General features: G+C 45.8%; 1 protein-coding gene and 1 non-coding gene across 6 annotated transcripts in view; both read right to left on the minus strand.

Moving 5' to 3' along the window:
- Positions 1-8028: 8028 nt before the first annotated feature.
- OPCML (opioid binding protein/cell adhesion molecule like) overlaps positions 8029-18823 on the minus strand; it is a 502807-nt gene continuing 492012 nt past the window's right edge. For all 5 annotated transcript variants that reach the window (XM_060103444.1, XM_060103442.1, XM_060103441.1 and 2 more), the window contains one exon: positions 8029-8129. In XM_060103444.1, the coding sequence (XP_059959427.1) occupies positions 8029-8129 (101 nt within the window). The remainder of the gene's footprint in view (positions 8130-18823) is intronic.
- LOC132494538 (U6 spliceosomal RNA) lies at positions 10541-10647 on the minus strand. Its single transcript, XR_009533115.1, has one exon. It is a non-coding gene; the product is annotated as a U6 spliceosomal RNA (small nuclear RNA).

The following is an 18823-nucleotide window of genomic DNA, read 5'->3' on the forward strand; positions in this document are numbered from 1 at the left end:
GACTCTCAACATCCCCCGCCAAAAAAAACCCTTCTACTGCAAACAGATTTGACGTTCTCTAGATGGTATGTGCTGTGGTCCTGGTGCCCCATTTATTTGAGTAGTGATCTACCTGTTCACAATATCCCCTGCCTCCATCAGCTTACTGCATCCCTGGGACAGGGGCAGAGGGAAGAAGCGTTCTAATTATCTCCCAATATTTGCAGCCCCCTCTCATATCTCTATCCTAAGAGCTGCAATATGACCCTGTACGTTGTCTTTGTATACAGCTGTTTTCACTTCTTAGATGTGAGATCCTTAAGGGAGTTCCTCTCTAAATTCAATGCATGGATGAATAAATGAATACACGGAAAAACATTTAAGGAAAAAAAGAGACTTCCTAATGGACAGATGAACATGTTAAAGAAAGGTAACATCATCTGTAGCTTGAGGGTGCTGGTTTTTAAAACTGATCATAGGATTTGGTACCAATCAGTCCCATCCCCTCGTCTTCATCAAAATAGGTCATTTATTTAATAGAAAATCAAACAGAAAAGAAGGAACAGCTGCCAGTTTAGGTCTCTCCTGTCTATTTCCTCAGTCAATTCTCATGTTCATGGCTTGACTGCCTTCCTAGTGTTAGAAAATTATACATTAACATCTGTTCCTCGGGGTGTTTCCACCACACTCCCAGTTCCCCACCTTCTGCCTGCTATCATAATCCGGATAGGAGGAAGTATGCCCTTAATAAATATCCTAAAGCCCTTCTCTACGTGTATGTTTTTAATAGGGTGCATTGTGGGTGAAGGTAATGAAAATGCATCCTGTCGTTTAGCTGCCATGCTTAAGAATAACTAGATAAAGCCTCCCTTGAAAAATGGAAAGGTAACAGCAAAGATTTTCATTACCCACTTCAAGTGGGTTGGTAAATAGGTATGTCTGCCAAAGGCTGGTTGGAGGATGCTTGCTGGATGGATTGACAGGTGAAGAATGGCTAGACAGTTTAAATAAATAGGTGGGGAACTGTCATATTAGGGCGGTGCATGAGTGAATAGATGGAATAAGGGTTAGGAAAATGGGGGAATAATATGTGAGTGAATAGGTGAATGGTTAGCTGATGGAGAAATAAATTGGTACATCGATGATTGATGGAGCTGAGTGGCCAGATGAAGTGAAAGACCGATAAATGTCTATGCAAGCAGGCAAGCAGATGGATGGGTAAATGCTGTGGTATGAACAGGAGCAGGAGAGGGTCAGGCGAGGATGGGGAGAGGATGATTAAAAGGAAGAAGAAAAAGGAGAGGGTGACGGGGAGCTCTAAAGGCATTAAGACGTTAGAACTGGAAATTCATTTCCTCGACAAGTCATGATTTTACAATGAGTCTGAGGAAATTAGAAACGCTCCATCACTGGTACCCACCATGTCCTCTGTATTTTAATTTACAAGGAACATGATCGAGTCTATCAAGTTATCTGTGTTCCATCCCCTGTAGGGGAAACAGAGTCATGAAAGGCCAGTATTAGCCCTTGTCTGTCTAGGAAGCCTTGAGAAGCCTCATAACTCCAGCTTGGGGTCTTGGCCAGAGAAGTTGTACAACTGAAGAATCTTCCCCCACTTTCTACTGCGTGCCCAAATACTCATTGGCCACTGACGTAAGCTTTATTTGGGGGCAGTCTTAGGAATCCAGTTGTTGAAAGGGAAACAAAAACTGTCCAGGGAATTTTGATAGAACACACTGAGGGGAGTAAATTCACCAGTGGTGCAGCTGAGGAAACAAAGATGAGCAAGGTAAAATGTCCAGTCCAAGATCACACATGTAGTCACCGGCAGAGCTCAGAAGGGTTGGTTGATGTATAAATGGTTGGTGAGAATCTGGGTTGCAAGAAAGAGGTTAATACCTCTTCCTTCAGAAGAGCAGATGAATGTGTGACCAAGTGGTGGGAGCTTTACTGAAAGAGAAAGATGTTTTAGGAAAGACAGAGGAAAGGAGCTCGTTCTCCAGATCTCTTTCTCATGCTATTACCCTATAGATGCTACAGTAAACCTAAGACAGAGAACAGTTCCTCCAATGGCATGTGCTTTTAAGAATAAATGTGTTATCATAGTCACCATATTTTCTCATACTGACTCCTGTCAAAGAGGTGCTTGATCGAGTGGACTCAACCTGCAGGAACTCTTAAGGAGCGCTCACACCTAGCAGTATCTGGTCATTCTTTTTCTGAAACTTCTCTTGTGATTTCATTTTAGCCTAGGTCAATAAATAGTTTAGACTTTGAGGCTGCAGCTGCATTTTATTTGTTTGTTTTTTTTTTTTTTTTTTTTTTTTTGCTGTACGCGGGCCTCTCACTGCTGTGGCCTCTCCCGTTGCGGAGCACAGGCTCCGGACACACAGGCTCCGCGGCCATGGCTCGCGGGCCCAGCCGCTCCACGGCATGTGGGATCTTCCGGGATCGGGGCACGAACCCTAGTCCCCTGCATCGGCAGGCGGACTCTCAACCACTGCGCCACCAGGGAAGCCCTGCAGCTGCATTTTATAATATTGTATTTTATATTATTTGTAAGTGGCATAGATAGGTGATATACAATTGTAATATGAAATTGCCTAGGCTTCATAGTATTCTCTGTGCATGTGGGTACATACATGCATGAGAGAGAGAGAGAGAGAGAGAGAGAGAGAGAGAAATGCTACTCAGTTTTCTGGTTGCATCTGCTTCCCAAAGCCTAAACCACACACACGGGAGAAGCATAGCCTGCCTAGTTTTCTCCATTCCTGGATACCCAGTGAGGTGTCCTAATAAACAGCCCCCCAAAAGTTACAAATTTCTTTGAACTTTATTGATACACTGCACAATCACAACCATCTCGTATTCATCCTGAATTAGAAAAGGTTACAACTACAATGTAACATGCACAAAATTCAGGTAGTATATTCACCCTTAATACAATTATTGACAGAAATCAAGTCTTCATTGATTTTTGAAGGAAAAAATAAGAAAGAAAATAGAAGGAGAAAAAAAACTCTAGAAGGCTGACAAAGTTATACTCTTGTATCATGTGATAAAATTTTAAAGCATTTGAACATAGATTTGTTTTAAGGATAATTGTGAAAATGGGCACACCCATGGTCTGACACATCTATAATGGCACCATTGATAAGTCATATTTTTTTTTAATCTAGAGGACTCTGAACTTGACAGATACATTTTCGTACACCCACACATTCCTCACAACTGCACTTTACATGTCACAAAAGGTTCTGAATGATTTTAAAAGCTCCCTTTAATTAACACAAGGGCAGCTATTATTACTTATCATTGCTATGATCGATATCATTATAAATCTGCCAATAGCATAGAATGTGGCCCCCCCAGAAAAAGAGTAGAGGGTTCACCATCTTTCCTTCCCCACTCAGGGTCATGGAACAACTAAAACAACCCTGTGCCTTTAAAAGGGCACTGTTGAAAGAAACAAAATGGAATGTCTTTTAAAATATGGGAAATTAGGCTTCGCTGGCTACTTTCAGGCGGATGACAATCGTGTCTAATTGAGTCCACTCCGCATCCTCTTGGACTGCCAATGCTCTGCACCTGAAGGCTAAATTGCACTGGTTCCGCTCTCTCTTTTTGCCACATCTTTTAATTGCATATCTATTTCTTCCTCCTTTCATTTACTTCTCTTCTCTCAAGAAATGAGGGAAATGAGACTGGCATCTTTATTGTTGGCTGTTAGTGATGATTAGGAGTTCTCATCATATGGTATTTTTTGAAAATGTTGCCTTCCTAGTTACACACCTGTGAAGTTTTACTGCAACTGCTCCAACTTATTTGTCTTAAACTAAAATAAACAAGGAAGTTTTGAAGAGTAGGCAGGGAGGCAATTGGGCATAAGTTTCTAGAAACAGGGCTCATGCAAAACGAAAGCAAACGATCCTCATTTTTGGAGAAAAAGAAAAAAAATGAATTTGGCCAACTAGAAACATTTTATGCTGCTTCCTCGAATTCCAGAGGTTAAATTTTGTTTTTTTTGTTTGTTTGTTTTAATTCTGTGGAGGTTTTTGGTGGGGGGGAGGGGGGCTGGTTCCAGGTACGACAAAGCCAGTTTTTCTCTGGTGAGGACTCAGGGTCAGATTAGAAAAGATGACATGGCCCCTTCTCTCACCCCATTCCTCCCCTCCTACCAATAACATCCACACACAGCCACAGAGGAGAAAACCTTCCCTTGACACTGGAAGTACCCACCAATCTACAGCCACTCCTGATGCACTGCAGTTGACAAGCTCTCCTGGAGACGGACCGCCCAGTTTAAGGTTCTCTACTCTTCTCACGTGACTTTTCCCGGCATAAGTAGAGATCACCAACTCCTCCATGTGGAAAGCAAGTTGCTGGATTGATGCAGAGACACATCCTTGAACTCATCCTTGGCTGTGGACTTGTCCCGAGTCCCAGAGGACACCTCCCACCCAGGTTTTGAGAACTAACTGACCAACCTGTGAAGGGAATTGTCTAGCGTGAGGCGTGGGTTTCAGAGGAAAGAGCCCCAGGCCTCTCTGTGATGCACAGCCTGAACTTCCCTTCTGTTTAGTTGAATACAACTAGAGCAGAACAGCCACACGTCATCTCTCTGTATAAAATAGGTGCATGTTTTGACCACCACTCGCCTGCATGGCCTCCCTCCCCCAGTTAAAACAAGAATGAGAAAAACTAAATGCATTTTCTTCAACTTGCAGAAGACTGTATCAGGCACTTGACATTAAACTACTGAAAAGCAAGCTTGGCCAGGGCCTTAACACTAGCACTGGCATTGGAATTACTTTGGTGGGAATACATATTAACTTGGTCTTGGAAGGGGAAGGGTTTCAGAGTACCTACATAGCTGAGTTCCTCTCACCTGATTTCCTGATAAGCCTTATTCAGTTTCCTTCCAACGTGCAAAACCTATGAAGAGCCACACGTCCTCAGAGACTTCATAATTCATTTTTTCCTCCTCTACCCTAACCTCCGCCCCCATCACTGGCACCTTGAAAAAAATCTCTCCAGCAGGGCTTATCCATCCGCCTGCCATATGTAAAGTGAATATGGATATTGTCTTTAGTAAGCGTTTGCTGCTCTATATGCTTCAAGATGTTGGGTAACAGCTCCCATCCTATGGAGCCATCCCCACCAAAGGAACCCAAACAACCCAGAAGCTGGAGTACGTCTGTTGTGCAGAAGGGTTTTCTTTCCCACTGCCCCATTTCCTTGGGTTTTCTTTCGTTGGTTTTCTTTATCCCAGACAGCTGAGGATTAATGGTAGGAGTTTTTCCCTCTGAAACAGGGCTGGAACCTGTAACCACCAGACATGCTTCCCAGTATCCAGTGGAAGAGGCTGCATGGAGTTCCACAGTGAGTCTGAGACCCAGGCTCATTGTGCTTGGAAGGTTCTGGATCCTCCTGGCTGAAGGAGGACAGGCACCTTCCTCTAGATCAAGTCCCGGAGTGAGAAATATGCCCAGCTTGTCCATTTCAAGCACCGCGTTCTCCAAGATGGTACCGTCTCCACAGCCTCCACACTTATGTTACTCCAAAGGAACAAGAGCATTACCAGCAGAACATTCAAATGACACATTAAGCGCTCCTTCAGTGTCTGACACCAGCCCTGCTCCAGGAGTCCCGTGTGGTGACAGGTCTGAAACACTGATGTCCAACCTGTAATTCTGACTCCACACCTGTTCTCGACTGTCCCTGGAATTTGAAACCCACACACTGCTTTTGGCACATCATTTACGTTCCCCCAGTCTGGCTCCTGGAAACTCCGTGAAAAATGCTGATGTCTCTTTACAGCTGGAAAGTGTAATATTAATTTCATTCACACCAGCTCTCTTACGGAAGTGCCTAGCTTTTTGTACGCCAAGACAGCCTACGTCTGTGTGTGTGTTTCTCCACTGTGTACGTCATGTTCATGTGCTATAACGGACAAAAACAAAGAGGCGACATTTCAGAGGAAGAAGATCAATTAAGCATCGAAGGAACGGAACTCTGTGGAGCTGGTATTTCTCATGTTTTAGACGGTGGAGCTGAAAGAGTTTTCCAGCAGGTCTCCAGCAGGTCTGTGAGACAGTCACTGTTGATGTTCCTTCTCATCCTCAGCAGGTCACTCCCTGCAGCACAGGACAAGGGCACAGCCCTGCATGTTTCCAATGTCATTCTCTTGCAACCCTGACACACTTGCTGGCTGAGTCCTTCTTGTCCCAGGAGACAATACAGAAAGATCAGGTCAGCTCTTCTTTGTGTTCTGGAAAGATCTTCTCTGAACATGGAGAGCTGAGGGCATTCTTCCCCAAAGCTCCTGGAGAAGCAGCCTGTATCTGAGGAAATTGTGTGTCACTTTCCCCTTCTGTTTGCAGTGTTGTGTTAATCAAGTGCTTGGAACTTGTCAGTTGCTCAAGTGCCCTCAGCTCAGAAGAGCTTCCTGAAACATATACCAGAGTTGTCAACACACCCGCCATGTAATTGGCTTTCATCAGCTTTTTACTGGATAGTTTTCAAACAGATGAAACCAAAACTGGAGCAGAGAGGAGACAATAGCAGAAGTCATCCCACTCAGATGGACTGTGCTCTTCACACTGCAGAGACAGAGGTGTGTTTTTTCTCTCACTTTCTTGCTATTAAGCACAGTCCCATAGCTTCCTGAGATGCACTTTCTTGAAAGGCTGAGAGAAACATGAATTTTGGCACCTTGTCCTTCCGGTAAGAAAGAAAAAATACGATACTCACCAAGGCTTTGCCAAGGCTTCTCTGCTTCCCAAGAAGGTGTTTCTCAATACACAGTCTCTGCTGGGAAGAGTGAGTGACCCATCATTCGATTGCTACTTTTGTCCATCTCTTACCAGTATCTACTTTGGGTAGATGGGCTAGCACATTCCAGACAGTCCATGACATATTGCCTTTCTATGTTGTTAGCCTGTGAGATCATTGGCTTTCGCATGAGAAGCTGATAGGTCATTTTGAAGATGCCAATATCTGCAGAAGGTAGAGGAGACATGAATCCAGTGGAGTAGACACAATATGCTTAGAGATCAATGTGGTGATGGATTGATAGTGAAGAGTGGGGAAAGAAATAGAAAGACATAGAAAGATGTGTTAGATAATTACATTGATAGATTGATAAATAAAGTAAATAGATTGCTAGAGAAGAAGATGGGTGGGTAGATAACTGGATGGAACGATCAATCAGACAGTTGAGTAGATGGATAACCATATGATTACTTTCATAGAGAGCTTGATAAAACCTAAATAATCACCCATCTATGGATCATTGTTTATGAACTGGACAACATTTTTTTGAGAGAAGTACCATCCTCAAAATGCTTCCCCCTTTATTCAGTCACATGACTTCTAAATGTTTAGTTTGGGGTTGTGTGCATATCCTTAAACTTCAAATCCCTATAGCTGGTAGAGAAAGCAGATAGGGCAGAATGGCTAAAAAGATGGCAATGTTTCATATATATTTAGAGAGAGAACTTCCCAGAAAGAAAAGATGTGAACCCTCATGTAATTAGACAATAATAAACATGGAAGGAGTGATATGTACATTATAGTCAGGAAAAGGGTCCAAAGCTTAAAAGACGCAGATAATAGGAAACTTGGATACAATTCTTGCTGTGCACTACATTATAAGTGAAGTTGTGTCTTCAGGGTGTTTATCACGAGGCACATTTTCTGCCCAGATGGAGCTTATGGTTTACTGGGGGGGTCGGGTTGGTGGTGACAGTGTTGGGAAGGCAGAGGAAAGGGAAGGGCCAAGGTAGAGGAACAGATTCCATTTTTGGACACACCAACGAATGATTATCCTACACATGGTAGAACCCTGCACACCCCTCCCCCCAACCCCACTCATTCAAACTGGATAGAAAAATCAAATAAACAGACCAAACAAACAAAGAAAAAATCAAATCAAGAAGAAGAACAGAAACAAACAAAAAGAAGCCCAAACTGGTTTGCTCTCCGCAGTGTAGGTAAAGTCTGTGATATGGAGAAGCAGGCGTTGCTCAGAAGACCTATGGTTTCTTATCAAAACTTGATGAAGAAGTGGGCAAAGAGGGTCCCTGATAGCCAGAGGCAAGCCAGCGCTCTAGAGGCCGAGTTTACACCATCAATGACAGCTCCAGGCCCTGTGTGGGAGAAAGAGAGACAGACTCATTAGCGCACACCCAGAGGGCACCATCCTCATCCCCTGACAAGCACCGCATAGACATGCTTCTCTGTGAGCAGCTGCCACCCACCAGTGACCCTTCCAAGTCTGCGTAAATGGAAAGTGCCCACTGGGAGAAACTCAAAGGGGCTTATCGCTGGGGTGCCTGGACCCTACAGCCTGCTCTCAAAGACTGGGGTTTAAAAACTAAAAGAGGTAGAGGGAGGGAATGGTTACACGTGCAGGCTGACAGGTTAGGGCAGGACCTTTGTAAGCAGCGCCTCTTCCTGTGTTCTCTCCTTGGAAATCGTGTCCAGAACAGGGGTGGGAGGGGAAGGAGGGGGATGAGGGTCAGAGTGGAGGGAAGAGGTGGGAGGAGGAAGGAGAGGAAGAGAAGATTTTGTGAAACACAGGAGTCTAGGTGTTGATGTGGCTGACTTTTCATCTGGTGTGACTGGGATATTGGGACGGTGTCTCCCAAAGCCACTGAGGAAGAATGAATACGTACACCCAGAGTTTTAAAGACTATGGTTGGGTTTATCCCAGCAGTCAGCGATGCGTCTCCAGAGGTGACAAAGATGACCCCCGTTCTCAGACCCAATAGCCACCTTACGCCCCTGCCTGGCAGGACACTCCCTCAGCCTCTGTCTTTCTTCTTCCCTCTCTCTGGCCCTTTTACACAGCCCTCACAAAACCCTCACATTCCGCTGTGAAATAAGACCACGGAATCACAGGTGCAATTCCTTTCCCTTCATCTGCATCCTTGAGAAGACAAACCATGTGCACTTGGATCGCCTTGCCTGTTCTGAGGGCCCAGGGTGGAAGGCTGAGGGTCCAGCTCTACCCCTGTACTCCTCCATCACCTTTATTTACCAGCATCAGAATTTAGGGTCATAAGCAAGACAAGAGTAGCCAGCGAGCAGGGAGCAGAGTATTCCGGGGAAAGCAAAACTGAGTGTTAGTCCAGGGATTAGAAGCAACTCTGTAGGGCCAGTGACAAACGGAAGGAGCGACAGGCAAGAAATGCAGGGCTTCACCGCCTCCTTTACTAGTAAATTGGCTTGTTGGAAATAACTTTACTACTGAAAAAAGACTCAGTGGTGCAGGGTCTCCTCAGACAGGAGCCATGTCATGTGGCTGCTGGTCATTGTAATGGCACGGATCCAGGGCTTGCTGGGCAGGCAGAGATGCTGTCAGCCTGGGGATGGATGGTTCTCTCACTCCAGCAGCTGGCATCCCACTGTTCCCAACTGTTATAGAGTATTTGCAGATAAGGGCCGAGTCCAGCCCTTAGCTCATTGCTACGGTCCCCACGACAGCTTCATAAATATTTATAGAAAGTAGCCTGACCCTGGGGCCCCATCAGTCCAGGCATATATCCTAGGAACTGTACTGGCCTACGGAATGTGCTGAGTTCGAAAAGGCCCAGTTTGAAGCTCAAGGTGATTCTCTATAGTGTCTTCTGCAAAAGATGAGTGATTTAGATTTTTAAATGAGTTTAAAAGGAAATGGGCAACACAGATGTATAACACCCATATGTTTTTGTAAAGAATATTTAAAGTAAAAAGTATATATTGTATATATGATATATGTTCACTAGTTATATATATATATATATATATATATATATATATATATATATATATGCATGTGTGTGTGTCTTTGTCTAATTCATTATATTGATATCAACTTAAGAAACAATTGAATGGGCTCCATTCTAGATAGACAGAGGCCTTTAGTTTAGGAATCACTTTATTCCAATTTCTACCAGTGGGCTTAGCATTTCTGGGGATGTCATGCTACCAGCACAAGGTTGAATGTAGCTAAAACAAACAGGAAAGGAGGAGTATTAGGAAGACAAAGCAGTGCGAGCTGCAGGGAAAGAAGGAGGAAGAATCATCAAGAGGGCAGGTAGCAGTGGTAGGAAGACGTTCATACTGCTTAGGCAGGGGTGTTACAGCCTCAGCTCGCTTCAGCTGATTTCTCCAAGGAGTGGAACTCTGAGGGGCCTCAGTAGGCACAGAGCCTGCTCAGCCACTTGTGGGGGATGAGATAAGGCATATTTAGATGGTGCTTTCTGTGTGGCAAACATGACTCTAAATGCTGAACATCTAATCCATTTTATCTTTACGAAACCCTATGGCATTCCTATTTTATTTTTTTATTTTTTCCTTGTTTAAAGGGCTTTTAATATAAAGCAGATAATTTGTAGCAACATTTCCCAAACTTTTCATTATCCAATTGGCTGAGGCTTCTCAACGATTATCATTTCATAACATCTCCATTTTTTTACGTCTTTATTGGTGTATCATTGCTTTACCATGGTGTGTTAATTTCTGCTTTATAACCAAGTGACTCAGTTATACATATACATATGTTCCCATATCTCTTAAAAATACGGAACGCTTCACAAATTTGCGTGTCATCCTTGTGCAGGGGCCATGCTAATCTTCTCTGTGTCGCTCCAATTTTAGTATATGTGCTGCCGAAGCGAGCACGGCATTCCTATTTTATAGATGGGGATTGAGAAGCAGAGCAGGTACGTACCCTGCCTATGGCCACGTAAGACAATACACCCAGAGCTGGATTAGCACTGAGTCACTCTGTCTACAGGGTTGGTGCCCTTGATTATCACAACTCTTACTTCCTCTCTGTGGAAAACAATCCTTTGTGCATGTTTACCAGAGGCCACGGCATCATGGAATAATGGCCTGGGGATCTGGAGACCCAATTTCTCCATGTGACTCTGCTGCTTCCTAGCTGAGTGCCAGCTCCTCTCTGGCCTTGGTTCTCCCACCTGCAGTGAGAGGAGGCTGGGATGGATGACCTCTGAGCTCTTCTCCTTTAGTACCCTGAGTTACTGAATGGCTGGAAACTCTGCATCTGGTCCCAGAAGGGACAGCTGGGGAGCAGCCAGATGGCCTTTTCCAGTGGTACAAAACCATCACCACTCCTGCTTTCTGCACCTCAGCATGCCATCTCCTGAGACAGCAAGAGGGCACCAAACATTCCTAGACCCTAAAGTTTCCTTTTCTGTAGCCTCATTTTCTATGCATTTTCATGAAATTTTATTCCTTGGCAGGTATTAGAAGCCCTGCTTTAAGCATCAGATGACATTTACTTATTGTCAGAGTGCCTTTGGCCAATCAGCGTATGAGAAAGGGCTGAGCTATTCTGGCCAAAGAGTTTACCTAATCTACTAGGATAGAGATGAAACTAGCCTTGCTTTCCTCCTATGGATCCTGGACACATTTGATATTTGGCAGTTGGGCCTACAGGAAGCGAGGGGCCTACAGGAAGTCTCTTGGGCTTTGTTCAAAGCTGGGAGAGAGTGGCTTACACCTGTGTACCATACTCCAGGTTGGAGGAATGTAAGACAAAGGCCATCAGCGATGAACTGATTCTTTAATGGCATCTTCAAGGTAACCCTGATCCTACTGGAAATGAGGGGAAAAAAAGAATCTGGGTTGGATCTCTCCCATAGGCTTTCTGTATGCTAAGGCCACTCATTTGATTATGCAAATGCTTCTTTGTGCTTTAATACAGAAGAAGCAGTGGATTGCTGCTGTCTAGAGAACTGGTGTGGTCCCATGATTACTTCTATGCATCTGCCCTGCCTTGGCCTCAATGCTTTGTCTTTGCAGCCCTAAACCCTTTGGGGTAAAGTCTCTGACCACTGTAAAAGTGCAACCAACGCTTGGGACTTTGGCTTCAGGCCAATTTGGGCTTAAATCCTGACTCTGTGGCTTGCCAGCTATGTGATCTCAGACAAAGCACTTACAGTTTTCTCCTTGAAAATAGGGGTAATAATGTGGAGTTTTCAGGATAAAGGGCTGGAGGGATTAGGACAGTGTCTGGTAGGAAGTAGTCATGTGATCGTGGGAAGGGCTGCTCTGATGAGTCCATACCCGCTACCTTCCACTTGTTAGTTGAGGCTAATATTGGCTTATTTCGACCTTTTCCAAATACGTTGATCCAGAGCTGGGTTTTGGTAGGTGAGATGGGTGAGAGAGACCTCCGGCCATTAGGGCCTAGGAGGAGGGTGTGGGGCACTGGGCAGGGCAATGAGAGAGTCCAAAGCCATGCTCTGTGGCAAGGCCAAGTGCAAAGGACCAGTCCACGAGGGAAGCAGACCCCACGCTGGCCTCGGAAGCCATGCTGTCCACTCAACAAATGCATGCTGGTGCTTTCATGTGCCAGGCTCTGTTCCAAAGAGGAAGACAGGCACAGCCTCTGCCGGCACACACTCTATCTTCCATTAGCTTTTTTTTTTGGCCACGCTACACTGCATGCAGGATCTTAGTTCCCCAACCAGGGATCGAACCCGCACCCCCTGAAGTGGAAGCTCGGAGTCTTAACCACTAGACCACCAGGGTAGTCCCCCTTATCCTCCATTAGGACCTAGAATTCCTCTGTACTAGTCTAAATCAATAAAGAAACACAAATATGTTTTAAGCCCTCACAGATTCTGAGAAGAAAGTCCTTTGGAACAAAATAATCCAACCTCCCTTTCATCTCAGGAGCACCCTGCCTGTCAAAGAGGAGTGAATTTAGGAATCAGGGAGAACTGAATGTGAATTCTGGCTCTGCTAGTCACTCGCAGGATGACTTCAGATGAGACGGTTAACTGCTCTCAAACATTTTTTTTTAATGTATAAAATATGTGCGGAGGTGGTTTTCTCTATACTTGCAGGGTTGCTCTGAGGATGAGTGAAGATGATACATAAAATCACTGAGTATAAGTAAAGGATGAATAACAATTGGGTGAATTAGAACCAGGACCATAACTGCTAGTGTCTAAAACAGTATCTTTTGTGGGGCTCCTGCTTTAAATAAAGAGACCCTGTGTATACTGAATTATTAAAGATAATTGCCAAACACCCACTGAAAGCAAACGTGACTCTGGCTTAGCAAGTGACTGGTCTCTCCTGACAAGACCTGACGTGGCTCCAACCACAGGTAAAGGCTTCCCAAAGAAGGCCAGTTATTCTGAGGAAGTGCACGTAGAAGCCCAACTCTTCCTGTGGGCAAGCACCACGTTCAAGAAATCTTTATTTATGGCTAACAGTGACTCTGTCTAATAGAATAGCTCTTACAAACATCAGCCTTAGTTAAATAATTTTCAGGGATAAACTAAACGTGAGAACATGTAATTATGCCCTTTCCCCTCATTCCAGCCGCTCCTTTTCCCTTCCTCGACACTAAAAACATATTGCTTCCTTCTTTCCTGAAGTTGAGCGTCTTTGAAAAGCTCACATGATGACCCAAAGCCACAGAACCCACTGTGAATGACAACAATGACAAGTAAACACCTCGAGGACGTATGCAGACCAACACAGTTAGTCCTCAGCACACAGAAGGAGAGATAAAGAGACAGGAATGATCAAGAGATAAGTCACAAAGGTCCATCAATCAGTACGTGTACTCTGGGCCGGAGGGAAGATTGTATGGTACGGCCACGTGTGAGGCCCAGCAGCAGGAAGACAGTAAATAAAGAAAGAGGCAAACAAACAAATGAGTAAAATAAAGTCCACTTTGGAGAAGCTACTTACTTTGTTAAATTAAATATACTACACATTACACATTTTTAAAAAGCAAATTTGGTTGAGGGTTTAGCATAGAATTAACCTGCAGGCCTAGCTCTCCTGGAAGCAAGGGTTTCCTGCTGCGCTCATGCGCTGGCTGATCACCCTCTGGAGGAACAGATTTTGAAAATCAAAGTACCGAAACTCAGCACAAAGCTCCCAGAAAACTATATAAGTTTACTGATGAGGATCCTGCCTCACAAGAGATTTGGAAGCTTAAAAATGGAGGGTCCATAACAAGTGAGAAAGGTATTGAAATGTCACCCTTTTCCTTTCCATGATTGCAACGAAAATAAGGCACAGGTCTTCAGCAAGAAGTTCGAAAGCAAAGTGTTGCTGTAATCCTACTAAAATAGCAGGTGGTAGGGTGATCACATGAAGGAAAGAAAAGAGAAAAAAAAAAAAAAACCCACAGCCGAGTTGAACTTGGTGATAGCGCAGTGAGATCAAGGAGGCATCTGAAGTCTAAGAAGATACAGTTTTGTTCTGAAATTTGTATGGGTTTTATAAATATGAATGTGAACTATGTGACCTTCCTAATGAGGAACCAAAAGGATAATGATGTTTTTGGTGATTAAAAGAGAAGCAAGGAAATCTAATTAGAGGATGTGTGTGTTACACTTGTTGGGGAAACGTAAACCTATTTTCAGCAGTGCCGGCTGATGGAGGTGCATCATTCCCTTTCAAAGGGAGCTTTTCCTTCATTGCCTTTAATTACAGCAGAAAACAGGGCCCTGTGTTGTTCTACAAGGAAGATGAACGGGGCTTTGCAGCTCCAGGAAGCCATGCGGATAAAGAAGCCAAAAAGGCAGCCATCTCTGCTTTGTGCTCCCACAAAGCCCAAGGCCTAGGAAGTTCATATCAGAAGTTAATTCAAACCAGTCAGCTCATCACAACCCTGAAAAAAGCAGGGCTTTGGTCTGTGCCAAACCAGAAGCTGGGGCGTGTGCTGACATCAGCACAGCCCGAGTGCTGTGTTAAAGTCTAAATGCTCAGGCTAACGGCCAGATGTCAGCGATTCAGACGGAGCAGGGTAGGGGCGCGAGGTAGTGACAAGGAGCCTCATCAGGAATGAAATGTGAAATGTCTGCATATTTTTTCCTAATATGTTGACATTTCACAGGTTGGGGAAAACACAAATGATGAGGCTGCTGCCATCAGCCAGAAACGACGGTGTTTCTCTCTGACTCATTCCCTCCCACCTGGATTTCAATTGTGGATTCGGAAAATAAGAATCATACACGTTATCAGCAGGAAATGGACAGGCACGTGCAGCTTTTGATGTCTCTGCAAGAAGAAATCATTTGATGAACGCCTTCCTAAAGAGTCTGTCGGGATGTTTGAGATAGCCTCCCTCACAAGGGAGAAAGACCCTGCGAGAGGGGACCCTAAATTTCAAATTAGAACTGGGACGTAAGGGGGGCTGGAATGCAAGGGGAAGTGTCAGCATTGTTGATTTGGCTTCCCTGTGGGGCAGTGGAGGAGACTATAGACCTTTTGAGTATTTGGCCTTCCTTTGGTCAGTGAGGAGTTTCACCCTGTAAGAGGCTATAACGGATGCTCCATTGACTGGAAGATGTATTTATTAATCCAACCAGTGCTTAGTGGTCAATAAGTATTGTGAGATACAGGGCTACATCCTTTAGTGCAGAAACAAATACAAACAAAATATAAGCCTAAGGGTAAACTACCAAGAGAGTCCAAAAGATGGGTGAGTGATTCTTCAATGGGGTTCAGAAATACTTTATGGACGGGATACCGTTGAGTGGAAGCTTAAAGGGTAAGTACAATTTTATCAGGCGGAGAAGAGGGCAAACGCCTGCCTCTGTGACCCTTCAACACACTGGAAGAGACAGTATACCTACGGGTTAGAAAGAAACATGGGTTTCAGGTCAGACAGACCTGGGTGCAAAACCGGATGTGAACGTGTCCTTCTACGGTGGAATTCCTATCTGCGGGAAGGATTCATTCACATGGCTTAAATTCTCTGAGCTCCAGGTGTACTTACCTCAAAGGGTTCTGAGCTGTCTGAAGCCCCTTCTGGCTAACACCTACCAGCTAGTAGCTTCTTCTCTGCTCTAGTGCAGTACTTATATTCTATATTCTATTGTAAATGTCTATTTACTTGCTTGTAGGAGGTTGGGAAGTCTCCTCCTCTCGGTACTTAAATCCTAAATCTAACTCCTGGCACACAGTAGGCTCGAAACAAACATTTGCTGAATCAGTGAATTGATGGACAGAAGCAGCATAGTCGAGGCTGGACTGTGCAATAGGATCGGGCATCCCGGGCAGGGCGGGGCGGGTGTCTAGCATGGTGGATGCAGAGAAGGCAGCGGGGAACTTGGGGCCTCGAGGGAGGTTGATCTCAGAGCAGGAAAGGACTTCGAGGGTTTTCTGGGAGGCAGTTTTCAGCAGGATGTGGACAGATTTATTCTGAGTTTGGGAAGGGCCACCTGGCCCCGAAGCAGCAGATTGAAGAGAGATTCTCAAAGACAAGGGGACCACCCACCGGTAAGAGAATGTTGTAGCCAGACAAGGCCCCTGCCCCGGCGTGAGTGAGATGGCAGTGGCGGGAGGGCTGGTGCCTGCTTGCTCCAACCTGCTGGCTGACAGGTGTGGGGTGAGGGAGAGGAAGGGGTCAGAATGGCCGTGGAGACTGTAGTGAGGCGGTGGGTGAGAAGATACGGTGCACGTTTGAGGAGGGAAGGGGTGCCAGGGAGAGAAAGATGGAGATTCCCCTGGGACATTCAGGTAGCAGAGCGTCTTGTGGCTCAGAATTGAGGAAAGTGCTAGGGACACAGACCGGGAAGCCCCCAGACTGCTGCTCAGAGACTGTCTGGCTCCCGGGTGCCTACGCTTCCCTGGGAGAGCTTGCCTACAAAGCACATACTCAGGACCATCCCGGGAGATTTTCATGAAATGGGTCTGGGACCAGGCCCAGGAATCTGCATTTTTAAAACACCCAAAGCGGTGGGGTAAGATACAACTCTTGAAGATGCCTGAACACACAGAAGACCCTTCTCCTCTTGCTGTAATGCCACCCATGGGCAGAAGGTGGAGGGGCTAGAAGCAGATTGAGACCGAGAGGGAAGAAAGCCACAGCCAGTCACATCCTAGAAGCCAGAAGCAGGGTGTTGGGGGCCAGGGAGGTCTGGGGCTGAGGGGAGGCTGGGTGTTCGGAGGGACACAGGCTGTGAGACTGAGGCATGGATTGGGCTGGATTGGAGGTAAAGGGAGGGGAGATTCAGGATCCTCAACTCCTGCACCCAGCCTGCAGGTCTCACCTGGAGCCACCTGGGGGAAAGGTGAGGTTGTTGGGAGCCTTTATAGAGGAGTTCGGGTGGCGGGGAGGGCGTGAACCAGCTTTCCGTGGGGGACCCTGGGTGAGGGCAGCCCAGGGTGCAGGATGAGAAGAGCTGGTCCGGCTGCCTTTGGTTAATGAAAATCCTGTCTGAAGAGCCAGCCTGATATGTATATGTACTCTGGAGGAATGGCCATTAGCAAAAGAAAATATAGATTCTGTCCTCATGGTTTCCAGGGGCCAAGAGGTAGGCCTTCTTCCTGGCTGCTCTGAGGGGCTGAGACTTTGCCTTGAGGAGAAAATCCTGAGCCCAGATGTTGCATTAGCCAGAATATTTTGCCATTTTCATTTGCAATGACAGGATTCCTAGGAGCGGTCCCCATTCCTGATACTTAACTCTTAATCTAACTTTTTTGTGTCGCTGCTGCAATTGCACAGATAAAGTGTGAGAAATCTGTTTATCTCTCGGCAGCATCCCCCTCCTTTCTGGCTTTGTTTGGCTTCTCTGTCCCTCTCCCCTGCCGGTTCCAGTAATACAGAAATACAGACGTTTACACGGCTCATTACGTGCCCCACACTCTCTGCAGTGCCGGATGTAATGAAGTTCAGAATGTTCCCTCCTTGCACCCTAAGGACAAGGCGATGGGGCCTCTTACTCAAGACCCAGTGGAAGCAGAATGGGCTGGTAATTTGAGAGAACGTGAGCAGCTTCTGCAAGAGGCAGAGCCGTGGCCAGCAAGCTGAGCCCGGCCGCCCCTGCTGCGTGCGGACCTGGCCGGGCTCCAGGATGCCAGGGCCCAGGTGGCCTCCAAATGCCTCACCCACTCAAGAAAGCTTACGGATACTTCGAGCAAGTTGCTTGCTATAGGCACAGCACCTGCTGCCATTCCCAAGGTTATGGATGCCAGGTTTGGAGATCTGCCTCTTACCCTAGTTTCCCTTTGTTTTTCAAATTCAGAACAGAGACTTAGAAAGCTGGAAAGAAGCCTGGAGTCTGTTTTGTTCTGCTCTTATATTTTACAGGCAACCACGGAACAGAGAGCAGCATGGTTTGTGCCAGAGTCAGGACTGGAACTCAGTTTTCCCCATCCCCGTGCTGGTCTATTCTCTACCTTCTGTTGCCTCTCCAGTCCCGGCAGTGGCCTGGGGCTAAGAAAAGTGCACAGTCTGAAATGCCACTTTGAGTTGGCACTCAGCTGGGTGACCTGTTCTGTCTGTGCGGCTTCTGGAGGGGCAGCAACTGGTGGTGGGTGAGGAAGAAACATCCCACGTCAAGGTCAGCCACTGATTCATCTTTGAGCATCACCCACCCTACCCGTGTTGTCTCTCAGTTTGCCTAAGCACTTCCCATCTCAGCCCACTGTCTTCATAGCCTGTGTCTTCTATTTCTTTCGACATTGCTTTCATCTCATTTCCCTTTGTTCTGTGCGTGTAGGTAGGAAACATAGGAAAGACATGTTTGTGTGAGAGGCCTGTCATGAATGTATGTTGGGATGGGTTCACGGTGCAGAGTCCAAAGGGTCTCTAAAAACCAAGCTTACAGTCTTTGACAGCAAACACAAATGCGTGCCTGGGATGCAGGGTGTCTGTGGCTTTGGGGAGTATAAGCAGATCAGTTATAAATGTTCAAATGGTCCTTTAAAAGAATGCATTCAGATTAGGTGGAAGAGGGGAGACAGAAGTGGAAAATGGGTTCAAACAAGCTAATTGTTGACACGGGCTTGGTGTGGTTGTGGCTGCATTGGGATATGAAGCTGTGCCTTTCCTAGGAGCTGAATTGTGTCCTCC

This window comes from Mesoplodon densirostris, chromosome 7, assembly GCF_025265405.1.
Source record: "Mesoplodon densirostris isolate mMesDen1 chromosome 7, mMesDen1 primary haplotype, whole genome shotgun sequence".
In the NCBI taxonomy this organism is placed as follows: domain Eukaryota; kingdom Metazoa; phylum Chordata; class Mammalia; order Artiodactyla; family Ziphiidae; genus Mesoplodon; species Mesoplodon densirostris.